The sequence below is a fragment of the Rhinoraja longicauda genome, chromosome 33 (genome assembly GCF_053455715.1).
Source record: "Rhinoraja longicauda isolate Sanriku21f chromosome 33, sRhiLon1.1, whole genome shotgun sequence".
Lineage (NCBI taxonomy): Eukaryota > Metazoa > Chordata > Chondrichthyes > Rajiformes > Arhynchobatidae > Rhinoraja > Rhinoraja longicauda.
In genome coordinates, this window is record NC_135985.1 from 11847984 (window position 1) to 11864683 (window position 16700).

The 16700-nt window shown below is 43.4% G+C and overlaps 1 protein-coding gene across 8 annotated transcripts in view; it reads right to left on the reverse strand.

The window, feature by feature from the left end:
- tcf12 (transcription factor 12) overlaps nt 1-16700 on the reverse strand; it is a 178271-nt gene that overhangs the window by 92054 nt on the left and 69517 nt on the right. For 6 of the 8 annotated variants that reach the window (XM_078427050.1, XM_078427052.1, XM_078427049.1 and 3 more), the window contains exons 6-7: nt 7470-7534; nt 6786-6843 (exon numbers count right to left, since the gene is read on the reverse strand). In XM_078427050.1, coding sequence (XP_078283176.1) covers nt 6786-6843; nt 7470-7534 — 123 coding nt within the window. The remainder of the gene's footprint in view (nt 1-6785; nt 6844-7469; nt 7535-16700) is intronic. The other 2 variants (XM_078427058.1, XM_078427055.1) reach the window with 1 other exon arrangement.

The following is a 16700-nucleotide window of genomic DNA, read 5'->3' on the forward strand; positions in this document are numbered from 1 at the left end:
CTGTTTGTGGACTTTAGCTCTGCTTTTAACACAATTGTGCCAGAGCTACTACATTACAAACTCTCCCAGCTGACTGTGCCTGAACCCCTCTGTCAGTGGATCATCAACTTCCTGACGGACAGGAAGCAGCATGTGAGGCTGGGAAAGCACATCTCAGACCCACAGACCCTCAGCATAGGAGCTCCGCAAGGCTGCGTACTCTCCCCTCTCCTTTACTCTCTCTACACCAACGACTGCACCTCCACAGACTCCTCTGTCAAGCACCTCAAGCTTGCGGATGACACTACCCTGATTGGGCTGATCCAGGATGGGGAGGAATTGGCCTACAGAGGGGAACTGACACAGCTGGCGTCCTGGTGCCATCGCAACAACCTGGATCTCAATGCTCTCAAGACAGTGGAACTAATTGTAGACTTTCAAAGAGATCCCCCTCCCCTCCCCCCACTCACCATCCACAACGCCATAGTCACATCTGTGGAGCCATTTAAGTTCCTTGGAACCATCATCTCCAGGGACCTTAAATGGGGGGCCACCATCGACTCCACAGTCAAAAAGGCCCCACAGAGGATGTACTTCCTGCGGCAACTGAAGAAACACAATCTGCCATAGGCAATGATGATCCAATTCTATACTGCTATCATTGAGTCCGTCCTCACCTTCTCCATCATGGTCTGGTTTGGCTCAGCCACCAAGCACGACATCCGGAGGCTGCAACGGATCGTTCGCACAGCTGAGAAGGTTGTTGGCTGCAACCTTCCCCCCATTGACAAACTGTACACTGCAAGGGCCAGGAAGCGAACGAGCAAGATCATCTCTGACCCCTCTCACCCTGGCCACAAACTCTTCGAAGCACTTCCCTCTGGAAGGCGACTCCGGACTGTCAAAGCAGCCACAGCCAGACATAAAAACAGCTTTTTTTCCCACGAGTGATAGTTCTACTCAATAACTAAAGTTTGTCATCTCTTTTTCGCTCTGCTTTATTTTCACCCACATGCTTAGACCGTAATGTTGTATCCTTATTGTTCTGATGTGGTTATGCTTTATTCATAATTGTTAACTGTACGTTTGTGTTGTCATTTGTGAGTGGAGCACCAAGGCACATTCCTTGTATATGCATACTTGGCCAATAAACTTATTCATTCATTCATTCATTCATGTCTGTACGGACATTGACAAAAGGAAGAATTCATGAAGTCTTGGACGGTGAACATTGGTGAGGCAGGGATGCATGGATAAGATGAGAGAGAATCTAACATCTTTGAAAGGCTGATAACAAAATGAACAAATGGTGCATAATTTGACCATGATGTTCCAACCCTTTCCTTCCAAAGCTGCAGAAATGGTGGACCACAAGAACACTAATATATTACTGTTATTTTTAAAAAGGCATCAATTGTCAATTTAATATTGGCAGTGAACATGTAGCTGAAAGAAATTCTAAGTGAAAGCACAAAGAGGCAATTAAAGAGTAATTGGTCACCGTAAGTTATTCCTAGTGATAGATAAGTGGTAGAATCGAGTTTAGTTTTAAGCTTAGTTTATTATTGTCATGTGCACCGACGGACAGTGAAAAGCTTTTGTTTGTGTGCTATCCAGAGAAAACACTATACATGAATACAATCAAGCCACCCAGTGCACAGGTAACGGATAAAGGGTACAACATTCAGTGCAAGATATAAAATGAAAGTTCAATAAAGTCTGCTTAGAGATAGTTTGAAGGTCTCCAATGAGGGAGATGGGAGGTCAGGACTGGACTCTAGCCGATGAGAGGATCGTTCAGTTTCCTGATAGCAGCTGGGAAGAAACTGTTCCTGAATTTGAAGATAAGCGTTTTCAAACCTCAAAACCCACAATTGCAGCGAATTATGGACGCAGCCCAGACCATTACATAAACCGACCTCCCTTCCATTGACTCTATTTATACCTCACACTGCCTCTGCCTCTTCCACATACCTCTTTATACCACACACCTGCCTCCAGTTTCTTCATAGCTGTTATCAGGCAACTGAATCATACTACCACAACTAGAGAGCAGTCGTGAACTACTACCTACCGCATTGGAGACACTCAGACTATCCTTGATCGGACTTTGCTGGCTTTACTTTGCACTAAGCGTTATTCCTTTATCATGTGTCTTCACTGTAAATGGCTTGATTGTAAACATGAATTGTCTTGCTGCTCACTGGATAGCACGCAACAAAAGCTTTTCACAGTATGTCAGTACATGTGACAATACAATACAATACAATACAATACAATATATCTTTATTGTCATTGTACCCAGGGGTACAACGAGATTGGGAATGCGCCTCCCATACGATGCAATAATTTAAGTAATTAACAGCAACCCAACGAAACGAAACAATTGTAACAGTTTTTTAGACAGGGTAAAGTGCAAGTTGATCTATGCGTTGTGGCCATCCGGCTCAGCAGGACCGGTTCATAGCAGCTATGGCCCTGGGGATGAAGCTGTTCCTGAGTCTGGAGGTGCGAGCGTAGAAGGCCTTGTATCGTCTGCCCGATGGAAGGAGTTCGAACAGACTGTTGCAGGGGTGTGAAGAGTCTTTGTGGATGCTGGTGGCTTTTCTGAGGCATCGTGTGTTGTAGATGCCCTCCAAGTCTGGTAGCTGTGTTCCGATGGCCCTCTGAGCTCTATGGACTACCCGCTGTAGAGCTTTCCTTTCTGCCTCCATGCAGCTGAGGTACCACACAGGGATGCCATGCGTTAGGATGCTCTCTATGGTGCAGCGGTAGAAGGTCGTCAGCAGCTGTTGGGGTAGACCAGACTTTTTCAGTGTTCTTAAGTAGAACAGTCTTTGTTGTGCCTTCTTGACCAGCGCAGCAGTGTTATTGGACCATGTTAGGTCCTCCGAAATGTGAGTGCCCAGAAACTTGAAGCTGGACACTCTCTCCACACTGTCCCCGTTGATAGAGTTCGGGGCATATTCCCCGTTATGTGACCTACGGAAGTTGATGATCAGCTCCTTGGTCTTGGTGGTATTTAGGGACAGGTTGTTATCCGAGCACCAGTCCGCCAGGTTCTGCACCTCCGCTCTATAGTTTGTTTCATCCCCGTTGGTGATAAGCCCGATCACCGTTGTGTCGTCTGCAAACTTGACAATGGTGTTGGTGTCGAATGCAGGAACACAGTCGTGTGTGAAGAGGGAGTAGAGCATGGGGCTCAGAACACAGCCCTGTGGTGTGCCGGCACTCAGGGTGATAGTGGAGGACAGGTGCGGGCCCATTCTCACTGCCTGCGGTCGTTCCAGCAGGAAGTCCAGGATCCAGTCACATAATGACGAGCTGAGGCCTAGCTGGTGGAGTTTGGTGATGAGCTTGGTGGGGATGACCGTGTTGAAGGCGTAGCTATAGTCTATGAATAGCATCCTCACGTACGTGCCCTGTCTCTCTAGGTGAGTCAGGACAGTGTGAAGAGCCAGAGAGATGGCGTCCTCTGTGGATCTATTTGCCCTGTATGCAAATTGATGTGGGTCCAGTGAGTCAGGGATGCTGGATTTGATGTGTGAGAGGACCAGCCTCTCAAAGCACTTCATGACTATCTGCGTTAGGGCAACCGGGCGGTAGTCGTTCAGGTTGGAGATCTTTGCTTTTTTCGGCACCGGAACTATGATAGCCGATTTCAGGCACTTGGGGACCGTAGCTAGAGATAATGACAGGTTAAAGATCCTGGTGAATACCTCAGCCAGCTGTTCAGCACAGTCCTTCAGTACCCTTCCTTGAACTCCATCCGGTCCTGCAGCCTTGCGTGGGTTGACCCTTTGCAGAGCGCGTTGTACCTCCTGTGTGTTCAGTTGCAAGACCTGTCCGACCGCCTCGGCTGGGGTTTTTTCACTCAAGGTGGTTTTGCCAGTTTCAAAGCGGGCAAAGAAGGTGTTAAGCTCGTTGGTCAGTGCCATATCGCTGTGGGGGCAGGCAGGGCTGCTCTTGTAGCCAGTGATGTCCCTGACACCCTGCCACATGCTTCTGGTGTCCGTGGTGTTGAAGTGGTCTTCCACCCGTTGCCTGTGGGTGCCTTTGGCCCTTTTAATACCTTTGTTCAGGTTTGACCTGGCAACACTGTATGCTGAGGTGTCACCAGATTTAAAGGCATTGTTGCGTGCCCTCAGCAGGTTCTGTACCTCCTTGTTCATCCAGGGTTTCCGGTTTGGGAACATCTTTATCTCCTTGTCCTCCGTGACATTCTCCACACAGCAGTTGATGTAGGAGAGCACAGTGGATGCGTATTCCTCCAAGTCTACCTCTGAACCGTAGGTGGCCTGTTGTGCAAACAGGTCCCAGTCGGTGTGATCAAAGCAGTCCTGGAGTTGTAGGGTGGCATCCTCGGGCCATATTTTGACCGTCTTTATTGTGGGTTTGGTCTTGCGGATGAGGGGTTTGTATGCGGGCAGTAGAAACAGTGAGGGGTGATCGGATTGTCCCAGGGGTGGGCAGGGGAGAGCTCTGTAGGCGTCCTTTACATTGGTGTACACCTTGTCCAGTGTGTTTGAGCCCCTGGTAGGGCACTGCACATGCTGATGGAATTTGTGGAGCGAGGCTCGTAGGTCGACCTGATTGAAGTCCCCTGCAACAATGAAGGCACCGTTGGGGTGGGCATCCTGCTGCTTACTGATGGCCGAGTGTAGCTGTGCTAGTGCTAGGTTAGCATTAGCCTGTGGGGGAATGTATACGGCCATGATGATGACCACCGTAAACTCCCGCGGCAGATAGAATGGCCTACATTTGAGCAGTAAGTACTCCAGGTCTGGGGAGCAGTAGCTCTCTATTGCGGAGTGGTTGGTGCACCAGTCATTGTTAATGTAGATGCAGAGCCCACCGCCCTTGCTCTTACCGGAGTCCTTTGTTCTATCAGCACGATGTAGTGAGCGGTTTGTTAGCTCCACAGCCCCGTCGGGGACCAGCGCGTTGAGCCACGTCTCCGTGAAGATCAGCGCGCAGCAGTCTTTCAGGGATCGCTGGGTGTTGATCCACAGCCTTACCTCATCCAGCTTGTTGGAGAGTGATCGGACATTGGCGAGAAAGATGCTTGGTAAGGATGGTCTTTGTGGGGCCCTCCTTAGCCTGGCCTGCACCCCCGCTCTCTGACCACGTTTTTGCTTCCTCTCCCTGCGCTGGCTCCGTCTCCAACCCCCCGGTGTGGTGGTCCAGGGGCCTGTTCTACCGAGCTCCGTCGGGACTTTGGTGAGGGTTTTGTGGTACTCACCAGCCAGTCTGTCGCAGCCGTGTCCGATGTTGAGCAGCTCCATGCGGCTCCATGTGCGATCCGCCTTCCGGGAGCTGCGGTGCCTTGGGGGACACGCTGCTGCTGCCTTTGGACCTGGACCTGCTGCTGCTGCCGTTGGACCTGCCGCTGCCGTTGGACCTGCCGCTGCCGTTGGACCTGCCGCTGCCGTTGGACCTGCCGCTGCCGTTGGACCTGGACCTGCCGTTGGACCTGGACCTGCCGTTGGACCTGGACCTGCCGTTGGACCTGGACCTGCCGTTGGACCTGGACCTGCCGTTGGACCTGGACCTGCTGCTGCTGTTGGACCTGGACCTGGACCTGCTGCTGCTGCCGTTGGACCTGCCGCCGCCGTGGGACCTGCCGCCGCTGCCGTTGGATTTGGACCTGCCGCTGCCGTTGTGTCTGTACTCACCGCCACGGGCTTCGACTGGATTCCGGTGCAGGTAGGGTTTTTCCCACCGCTACTGGGCTGCTCCGTGCGTGGTTTGCAGCGCTTTGGAGAGCGCGATGTTGCTGTGTGAGGACGTGCTGTCGCCCTGGAATTCTTCGTGGTGAAGGTAAGTACGTTACGTTTTCTGGTTGTACTTTTTCCTGTTTTCTCGCAGCCGCGTTCGGTGCTGGGCTGCTCCGGATTGCATCGAATGTGGGAGCGCAAAGCCGCTGCGTCTGGACGCGCCGCCACCACAATAAACTAAACTAAACTTCTGCACCACGCTGATGGGAGAGGGGTGAAAAGGGAGTGACTTAGTTTATGTCATTCCTGCCTTTTTCAGCTGGCATAGAACAGAAGAGCATGGAGAAAATACAAATGTTTTAAGATACTAGTTAAGCCACAGCTAGAATCCCATGTACAGTTTTGACCAACTCACTAAAAATGGATGTGAGCACAAGAGGGTTCAGAGGAGATACGTAAATATAATTTCACTCAAAGAACAATGGGGCTGCAGAATTCTTTTATCACACAAAACTGATAATCATATTTCAAAGATAAGATTTTGAAGAACTGTAACCCTCAAGATCATGAATTCGTTATTATACTTGCACCTCCAATATCTCAGTCACTAATCTAAACTGCAACATCAGCATCATTAATTTCCACTAACGCCCTCCTCCCCAACATATTCACTTCCTCACAGCATCACATTCCTCTAAACAAACTTTTGTGCTGCCACACACAATATCTTATTTATTCATTCCCTATCTGCCCCAAATGTGTCACCTCATTTCTCGGAATTAGAATCTCAAAACCTTTGGTTTCTTTTTAAATGTAATTTATCTCTAAATTTTCTTCATTTTCTTTCTGAATTTCACTATTAATTTCATTTCTTTACTTTTGATGTTCTTCCAATACTTCTGAGTGTGTTAAGCTCTCCATCTCTGATTTATGCTTTCCTTTTTTGCCTTATCCTACCCTCCAATCACATCTTCTTCCAGGGTGCTTTTTATTTGGAAGTACCATGGATTTTTTTGTGGGATGATATTAACCCTGAACTCCTTGAATTTCTTTTTTTAAATACATTCCATTACTCCGAGACCAATTTACCTTCTAGTAGCTCTTTCCAGTCCACTTTGTGACAGCTTTGCCCTAATTCATTGTTCTCCTGGCAATAAAAGATATACATAGCAACATGGAGTCCACAAATCAATGCAAGTGACATTCTTCTCCTTGCCAATATGAAGGAATTCTAAAAGTGCAGGTTTACCACTGCTACAACAATCCAAAACACGCGTAGATATACATTTCATCCTTTTATATTTATACAGTTACAGGATTTGATAGGGCAAATAATTAACACAGAAATAGCCAGATAAAGAAAATCACTACAGTTCACCACAGTGCATATCAGAATAGGATAGCAACCATGAAGTTATAGCCCTGAATGTATTATAACTCAGGAATGTTATCGGAAATCTTGACATGCTTAGTAACTACTGAATCATTTTTCAGAAATGCTGAGATGCATACTCTCAAAAATGATAGACAATACAGATAAAATGCTGACAGTCAAGTTGAACATGGATAAATCATCAAATTTCTATACGAAGGTTCTCATTCTTTGTCCTAGTTTAGGCAGGATGAAAATTATACAAAATTCAAGATATCAAAATAAAATCTCACATGCAGTTGTAATCTGAATAAAGCCAAAATGTTAACCGTGCATTCTTCAGAATTTGTTTCAGATGCTTGACAAACATTGTGTCAGCACCATGAAAAGCATAAACTTACTTGACATACTGGTATCACTGGATCTCTATTGTATGGTGGAAGAGAACTCCGCTCTGAAACTTTTCCTAGAAAGAAAGAAAATCCAATTTAGGACAGGAGACAATTAGTATACAAAATCATCCTGCATTACAGATTAAAGAGAACAAATATCTTTTGGGCGCTTAAAAATAACAGAACACAGATTAATTATGCTAAATAACGTGACACTATAAAAAAGCTGGCACTCAGAGAAATCTCAGTGATTTCATACAACGCATACAAGTAACTAAGAAAATTAACATGCGGGTACTCTAAGGCAACAAGAAAAATAAAAGGAATTGTGACCTTTCTTGCAAGGGTCAGAGTATGAGAGCTAGGAAGTTTTGCTGTAACTCCTCAAGGCAGGGTCCACACCAGAATTATGCACACAATATTAATCATCCTATTTTAGCAAAGATACACTGATCTTCAGGTTTATGAATTTAAGGTTCACTGGATATATTCCAATGATTACAGATTTGATTTCAAAAAAGATTGAACAGAAAGGGTCTATACTGTTGGAGTTTAGAAGATTAAGAGGTGATCTCAATGAACACAAGAATCTGAACAAAGGTGATAGTACGTGTTGTCTATGGGTGGGGCAATCTCCAACTAAGGGAATTAGCTTAAGACAAGGGGTAATATTTTTAAGAGGGAAATTATCTTCTCACAGAGGGCTGTGAATCATCGGAATTTTCTATCCCCGAGGGCTGTGGATGCTCCACTTTAAAGCTGATTCAAGATACATGGACGATCGAGGAATAAAGGGTTTTTAAAGGATCAGGCCAGAAAATGTAATTGACGCCAAAGAACAGAGCAGCTATTGTTTTATTGAATGACTGAGACCGTTCACGGAACTGTTAAGTCCTCAAATTATATAAGCTATTTATACAATAATTTGACTTTATAACATTTTGAAATCAAATTTTTAATCAGTATTACTACAGACAAAGAACACCAATGAATAACCAGATGGGTAATTTGAACTCATTTTTCAGGAAATGGGGAGAAATAGTTTTTAGAAGAAACACATTTGACAAAAGGAACAATCTACTTTTATTTAATACTTTGAAGTTTTTAAACTTACATCATAAAGTTCAAGGACCATTAGAACTTGAAAGTGTAATACAAATATAAAACGTACCATCAGTTTGTAAAAACTATAAAATGAATCTCTAAATTCAAAGCTGCAAATAAAATCCTCAGTTAAATCAGTTTTTGCAGGCCATACAACCACTGGCACACTTAAAACACTGGATAAACAAGGCGACCTTTGTGCACTTTTAACTTTTTTTAATCTATAAAAACTAATCCCAAAGGATTCAATCGAACTTCCTTTTTTTTGTCAGGATTTCCCCAAGTTCTGCATTATAAATATACCATTCTCTCAGTCCATTTTCCATATATGGAGCAGTTTGCAATATTTTGAACATCTGTTTCTGTAAATAGGTATCCCAGTGATTAAAAAAAGGCCACAAGGACTCAAATCTGATGAGAGAGATTCAATTTATTAGCAGCAGGAAACCCACAAATAAAGATAACACATGCAAGATTACATGCAAGATCTTGGAACCTGGAAGCTGGAAATGGCCAATTGCTTGGAAAGTCAGATGCCAAGTAAGGGTTGAAATATTTCTCTTTCCTCCAGAAATAATTCTATTTTAAAGAATGAATCATAGAAATGTGTCCTTGCCAGCAAACAAAACATAGCTCAGATTCCGGTTAGTTTATTATATACTCCAGAGTGCAACAAAATTCCTTGTTGACAAGAATCTTAGAGTAAACAGTATACATATAATAACAAATATAATGAATGCAAAACAGCAACATTGTGTAAGATTGCTGTGCAAAAACAGACTTGTGCAAAAGAATATAAAAATACAATAACTGAGTAACCAAATGATTTAGAATGAACAGTAAAAGCACATGGCAGATGCTCCAAGAATGGGATGTGAAAGATTTTTTTTGTTTAGTTTAAGGATACAGCGCAAAAACAGGCCCTTCAGCCCACTGAGTCCACACCGACCAGCGATCCCCACACACTAACACTATCCTACACACACTAGGAACAATTTACACACACACCAAGCCAATTAACCTACAAACCTGTACGTCTTTGGAGTGTGGAAGTAAACCGAAGATCTCGGAGAAAACCCATGCAGGTCACGGGGAGAACGTACAAACTCCGTACAGACAACACCAGTAGTCGGGATCGAACCCGGGTCTCCGGCGCTGCAAGTGCTGTAAAGCAGCAACTCTACTGCTGCGCCACCGTGGCTGCCCAAATTGGTTCAAGAGTTTGATAGAAGTGGAGAAGAAACTGATCTAAGTCTTTCAAGCAGTTCAAGAGAGATTGCATCCTCCGCAGACCTAGTATTCCTCTACTCGAATTGCAGGGGGTTCAACACATGAAAATCTATACAAATTGTTGAAAGGAAGGAATGGAAGGAAACGGAGGGAATGATTTAAATGTAAGTGGATAGCATACTTTTTTGCTTTTCTATTTCCGAGATGCATAACTAAAAAAAAATCATGAATATTTAAAAGATCTCTCGCCACTCCTTTCTCACTATAAAGATGCAAGAAATACTTTTCATGCAATTTTCTATTATATATAATTTCCTGCATATCTACACACCATTCCTCCAAAATTCTCCACCAAAACAACCCAGCTTAAAAGAACCGACAAAACAAATAAACAAAATCAAGTCAAGTCAAGTCAATTTTATTTGTATAGCACATTTAAAAACAACCCACGTTGACCAAAGTGCTGTACATCTGATTAGGTACTAAGGAAAAAAAAATGAAACATACAGTAGCACACAAACATAACAGCACATACAAAACAGTTCACAGCGCCTCCTCAATGGGCCTCAAACGCTAGGGAGTAGAAATAGGTTTTGAGCTTGGACTTAAAGGAGTCGATGGAGGGGGCAGTTCTGATGGGGAGAGGGATGCTGTTCCACAGTCTAGGAGCTGCAACCGCAAAAGCGCGATCACCCCTGAGCTTAAGCCTAGACCGCGGGATAGTGAATAGCCCCAAGTCGGCCGACCTGAGGGACCTGGAGTTAGAGAGGTGGGTTAGAAGATTTTTGATGTAGATGGGGGAATGTCTATTTAGGGCTTTATATGTGAATAGGAGTAGCTTGAAGTTGATTCTGTACCGTACAGGGAACCATTGGAGAGAGGCCAGAATCGGCGTGATGTGGTCCCTTTTTCGGGTACCCGTCAGGAGTCTCGCTGCGGCGTTTTGGACCAGTTGCAGGCAGGACAGGGATGATTGGCTGATCCCAGTGTATAGGGAGTTGCAGTAGTCTAGGCGGGAGGAAATGAAAGCATGAATGATTTTTTCAGTGTCATCGAATTGGAGGAAAGGTTTGATTTTAGCTATGGTACGAAGTTGGAAGAAGCTGGCTTTTACCACAGCGTTGACTTGCTTGTCAAACTTTAATGCAGAGTCAAATATCACGCCGAGGTTTTTGACATGCGGTTTGACTAGGCAGGATAGGCTTCCAAGACTGCCTGTTATCGATTTGATCGAGTCGGGGGGGCCGAATAGGATGACCTCAGACTTGCTCAAAATGAGCCGTTTATGATAGTATTTGTCTAAAATTAGCTATTTTAATTTAAACCATGAACAATGTGATACATACCTATTAGAACATAAATATTCGAGGCCATCATTATGCAAGGCAGCAAGGTATAAATAGAACTTAAATTCAGAATTCAAACGGAGATATTTAAGCATTTAGAATTCATATTAGCGTCACTTAAACCAATGAAGCTAAATTCATAATATAATTATACTGATACCGCAATTTTCAAAACTGCTTCTCGATCATAATAGAAATTTATATTTCCATAGTAGTTTCAATGAAATATAGACAATAGATAATAGACAATAGGTGCAGGAGTAGGCCATTCAGCCCTTCGAGCCAGCACCGCCATTCAATGCGATCATGGCTGATCACTCTCAATCAGTACCCCGTTCCTGCCTTCTCCCCATACCCCCTCACTCCGCTATCCTTAAGAGCTCTATCCAGCTCTCTCTTGAAAGCATCCAACGAACTGGCCTCCACTGCCTTCTGAGGCAGAGAATTCCACACCTTCACCACTCCCTGACTGAAAAAGTTCTTCCTCATCTCCGTTCTAAATGGCCTACCCCTTATTCTTAAACTGTGGCCCCTTGTTCTGGACTCCCCCAACATTGGGAACATGTTTCCTGCCTCTAATGTGTCCAATCCCCTAATTATCTTATATGTTTCAATAAGATCCCCCCTCATCCTTCTAAATTCCAGTGTATACAAGCCTAATTGCTCCAGCCTTTCAACATAAGACAGTCCCGCCATTCCGGGAATTAACTTAGTGAACCTACGCTGCACGCCCTCAATAGCAAGAATATCCTTCCTCAAATTTGGAGACCAAAACTGCACACAGTACTCCAGGTGCGGTCTCACCAGGGCCCGGTACAACTGTAGAAGGACCTCTTTGCTCCTATACTCAACTCCTCTTGTTACGAAGGTCAACATTCCATTGGCTTTCTTCACTGCCTGCTGTACCTGCATGCTTCCTTTCAGTGACTGATGCACTAGGACACCCAGATCTCGTTGAACATCCCCTCTTCCTAACTTGACACCATTCAGATAATAATCTGCCTTTCTATTCTTACTTCCAGTTACTCCAGCATTTTGTGAATAAATGGAAACATGCCCTTCAGCCCACCGAGTCCATGCCGACCAGGGATAACCCTGTACTCTTGCACTATCCTCCACACTAGGGACAGTTTACAAGAAGAATATTGAATGCATGCACAGAGAGTGAAAACTTGCATTGGGTAGGTTAATGAGGATGAGAAGCCTCATGGAAATTTAAGGAAAAAGAGCATGAGAAATTTAAACCCAAGACATTGACGCAAAGAACGAAAATGGGAGTGAAAGGCAAATTAAACTAAATATGACTTAGGGTACAAACAGCAGAGTTTATCGTATGCTCCAGTTTACACAGGGTCGACGGTACGAGACTAGTGAAACACTCAAGTCTAGAAGTGTCAAAAGCAAGGATGTAAATTTCAGCAAGTTTGAACATGGTTAGAAGGCACAGTGATGAAGATTGGTCAGAAACTGAACGCAAGGATTAAAGGATACTGATGAAGACAGTTTGCAATCACCAGAGAGCAAAGTGAAGTCGGTGGTCTGTGAATGAAGGCAAGGTAACAGGCGGGGGAGGGGAGGTGGGTCAAAGATAATAGGATGGGAGGACATGTTTGCCATTTAGTACTGGGCATTGGGTCAATAGTGCAGCCAGAACTCAAATACTAGTGTTAAAGAGCTAAGCACCATTGGCATTTGTGTAACTTGATGGTGATTTCAAATAGATCGCCCAAGGAATTACATAGGTGAGATTTAGCAAGGAGCCATGAATATATATGGCAGAAAAGGTAAACAAACTCCAGATGTTTGCTCAGAGAGAGAGAGAGAGAGAGAAAACAAATCAGAACAAGCCAAGCTGTTAAATAAATTCCTTTGAATGAGACCTGCAAAGAGGTCACCTTCATTTCCCTTAATTAAACGGTGCAGTGAGATGCAATAGAACCAGCAGCAATTTTTAAAATGTTGGTTGATAGGGGTTCTTTTCGTTGGTCCATTACATTGAAATATCAGCTATTCAAATAAATACAATGAGGTCAAATCTCATCTAAATTCAGAATGAACATTGATGTAAAATGCTTTACCAAAATTACCATTAATTTAAATGAAGAACCAAAGCTTTATGGTTTCCATTTTTTATTCAAAATATAACGAGGCCCTAACTATTTTCTAATTTTGCATGTGAACAAAATTTATTATCATAGCAGGCTTAATTATTTGTGTAGTGCCATGTTATGCTCTAACTGATTTAGCACCTTCTGTTTGCTTGTCAACAGGCAGTTACAAACAGGGAATTAATCTTAAAAATGGACGGTCTTCATGAAAATGTATGATCATTTTTCTTTTCAATTTGAAAGACTGTATGTACTGCAAGCAAAATTTGCGATGCTATTTAAGTGTTCATAAGTGTAAAGCAAGTTTGGATACTTATCAAATAGAAGTATAATTTTGGAATTCACTGAAGGCATGAGCCAGGGTCACTTTAACAGTTCAAGTTTGCATCGAAGAAAGAGAAACACGAATTCAAAAGCATATCACAGTGTACGTGTTTCTAAAAGCTTCTCACAACCACCTGGACCTGCGAATATGGTCATTTGCTGTTTGCATGACTCTTTGGTGGTTATGTCGAACAGTCCTTGTTCCAAACACACACTGGGACCTGATGAAGGTTCTCGACCCGAAACTACACCTATTCCTTTTCTCCAGAAATGCTGCCTGACCTGCGGAGTTACTCCAGCATTTTGTGTTTATCCCCTCAATTTCTCTGCTACATTAACAACTACATTGGAGCTGGCTCCTACATCTGTCCAGAACTTGTTGTTTTCATTTATCACTAACTTGCCCTCAAATTCACTTGAACTATCCGACACCTCTCCCCAGTCACAGGGCACAGACTAATGACTGATAACTACTACAAACCCACCGACTCCCACACCTCCTCCCACCCGTATCTTGCAAAGACACCATCCCCTATTCTTAAATTCTCTATGTCCGCTGCATCAGCTCCCAAGATACGGCTTTCCATTCCAGGACATCAGAGACATCCTCTTTCTTTAGTAATGTGGATTCCCCCATACTGTCATAGATGGACCCCTTACCCGCATTTCCTCTGTGTTGCGTAGTTCTGCTCTCGCATCCCCCTCTCCCCAGATGGAACAAGATTTTCATCTCTAACCTTTGTCCTACCATCTGCCTACTATACCATCTGTATCCACCTATTCCAAAGCCAGTCTTTAACCTGGCCCTCCTCTCTTCTCCCCCCCCCCCCCCCCCCCCACCACCACAATCAATCTGAAGAAGGGTCCCAACCCAAAACTTCACCTATCCATGTTCTTCAGAGATGTCGCCTGACCTGTTGAGTTACTCCAGCACTTTGTGTCTTTAGCTGAAACATCACCTAATTTTCAGCAAAATCTTGGGTGATTGTTGGATTTTATTTCTGTACATAATGAGTACATACACCAGATTAGTATTCTGAACTTTTAGGTTGGATTTCTTCAAATGGCATTTACATTCAGTATCTGCAATAGAACTGTTTTTATGAGATGTGCTTCCGCAAAAGGCCATATTTTCCTGCCTTTCACACTTGGGAACATTTGTTCCTTCCTTAGCACTGCTACGGAGTGGTTTTTAAAGAGTGCTGCATAAACCAGAAACATGAGGACGTTAAAGGAACTCCAACCAAAAAATAAAAATAATTTAGATTTAAATTTAAATGTTGGGTAAATTGCACAAGAGTTGAGGAATGCAGGGGTCATGGACTATTGAGGGTGATGGATTTCTACAGGGACAAAGTTATGGAGAGATCAGGATACCAAAAAAAAAGCAGAATTTTAAAATGATTGAACTGAAAGTCAATACCGTACAGGGAAAATGGCAAAGGACACATGGGTAACTATTTGATTCATCCAAATTTCCAATCATACAATGATTAACTGCAGGAATCAAAAATTACTTTAAGAAAGACAAATACTGCTTTGATCATGCAACTGAAAATCTTATTTTGTGAAGTATTTGTGCAAGCCCTCTGGTGGTAAGTAAAATACTCCACAAGGAACGATTCCGTGTTCAAGTGGTGCTTTCAGAAAATTCTTCATCTGTTACAAATGTAAAAATCCCAGTGGCAGTGTACAGGTTGCAACTGATGTAGTCCTAAAAACAGCAATTGGGGTTCCAAATCCCACCACTGTGAGGTAAAATCATTAGGCTTCGTCTGATTAATAATTTAGCTAATTAGGCAAAATGAGCACTTGCAATTTTAACAAATTATATGATAGATTTGAACTGTTGTAAATGGAACATTCTAGCATAATTACAACTGGCCTGTGAAGAATTCAATGCCCAGTAAGCAGATAAAACTACAATGCCATAAACTCGGTATGCAAACCTAGCGAAAAAGCAACATTCCATTGTTAATTGATTTGAGATAAATATAATAAATGCTTTTGTTGCAAAATGGAAGCAAATAATGACACAAATGTTGAACCAACTGTTTAAGGAAGCAGAGGGCAAAGCGGCGGGGGAAAACCCCATGGACAAAAATAATGGCTTCATTCAGATAAGCTTTTGCCAGAAATTTGCAAATAGACCCAAAATCTTCTTTAAAATAACATACTGCATTTCTCAGTCAAAATGAGAAAACTGACCTGAATTCAGTACTCATTTGAACCCCACACATCAGAAGCTGGGTTCTGTTTGATTTAATTGCTATCACCCAGAAGATTAGCGTGCCATAATTGGTCTCGGGTGTTCTGGAGGATGAGAAACCAGAGGTAAGCAAGGTGGCTTGCTCTCAATTGCCACCTAGTATTGCACAAGTCCAACGACTGCCTCCCACTGCAGTCAACTATTCACCTTTTCTAACTACTGGATCACACAAATGGCTAAAATAGCTTAATGACTAGAGCTTTGCATCAAATATAGAGCACAGAAACAGGGTGATTAGCCAAACAGCCCTTGTGTTTGTGAGTCTGAAGAAGTGTCTTGACCCGAAACGTCACCCATTCCTTCTCTCCAGAGATGCTGCCTGTCCTGCTGAGTTACTCCAGCTTTATGTGTCTATCTTGTGTTTATGATCCATTGGATAGTTTTGGTTTCTGTTGCCAAACTGTGCGATCTTCTATTTACTGAGCTTTCCCTGAAACAAAGCTGAGTTGCTCCAGCTTTTTGTGTCTATCTTCAAATATCTAATCACTACCCTAGTGGTAAATTGGACAAAGGTTTCTGGATGAAAGAGTCACACAATTTATCCATTCTGCAATTTTACTTTCATTCCCAAAAATATTCCAACCCTACTTCTATCTATAGCGAAGATGTTAACTGCCTTTTGCCAAAAACCACAGCTGCTGGACGAATCAACCCTCCATTCCGTGCCAAATTACTCATTCAGCCATGAACAATGGGAAAGCAGAGCAGGGGAAAATAACAAGTACAACGTACAGCATTAACAATAAACTAAAGGATCCCTGCAGAGATCAATGACAAAACAAGTTTTCAACCACAATCACTATTTCAACCTAACCTTTAGATGATCACCTATAAACTCCACCCCACCAAATGATTCTGA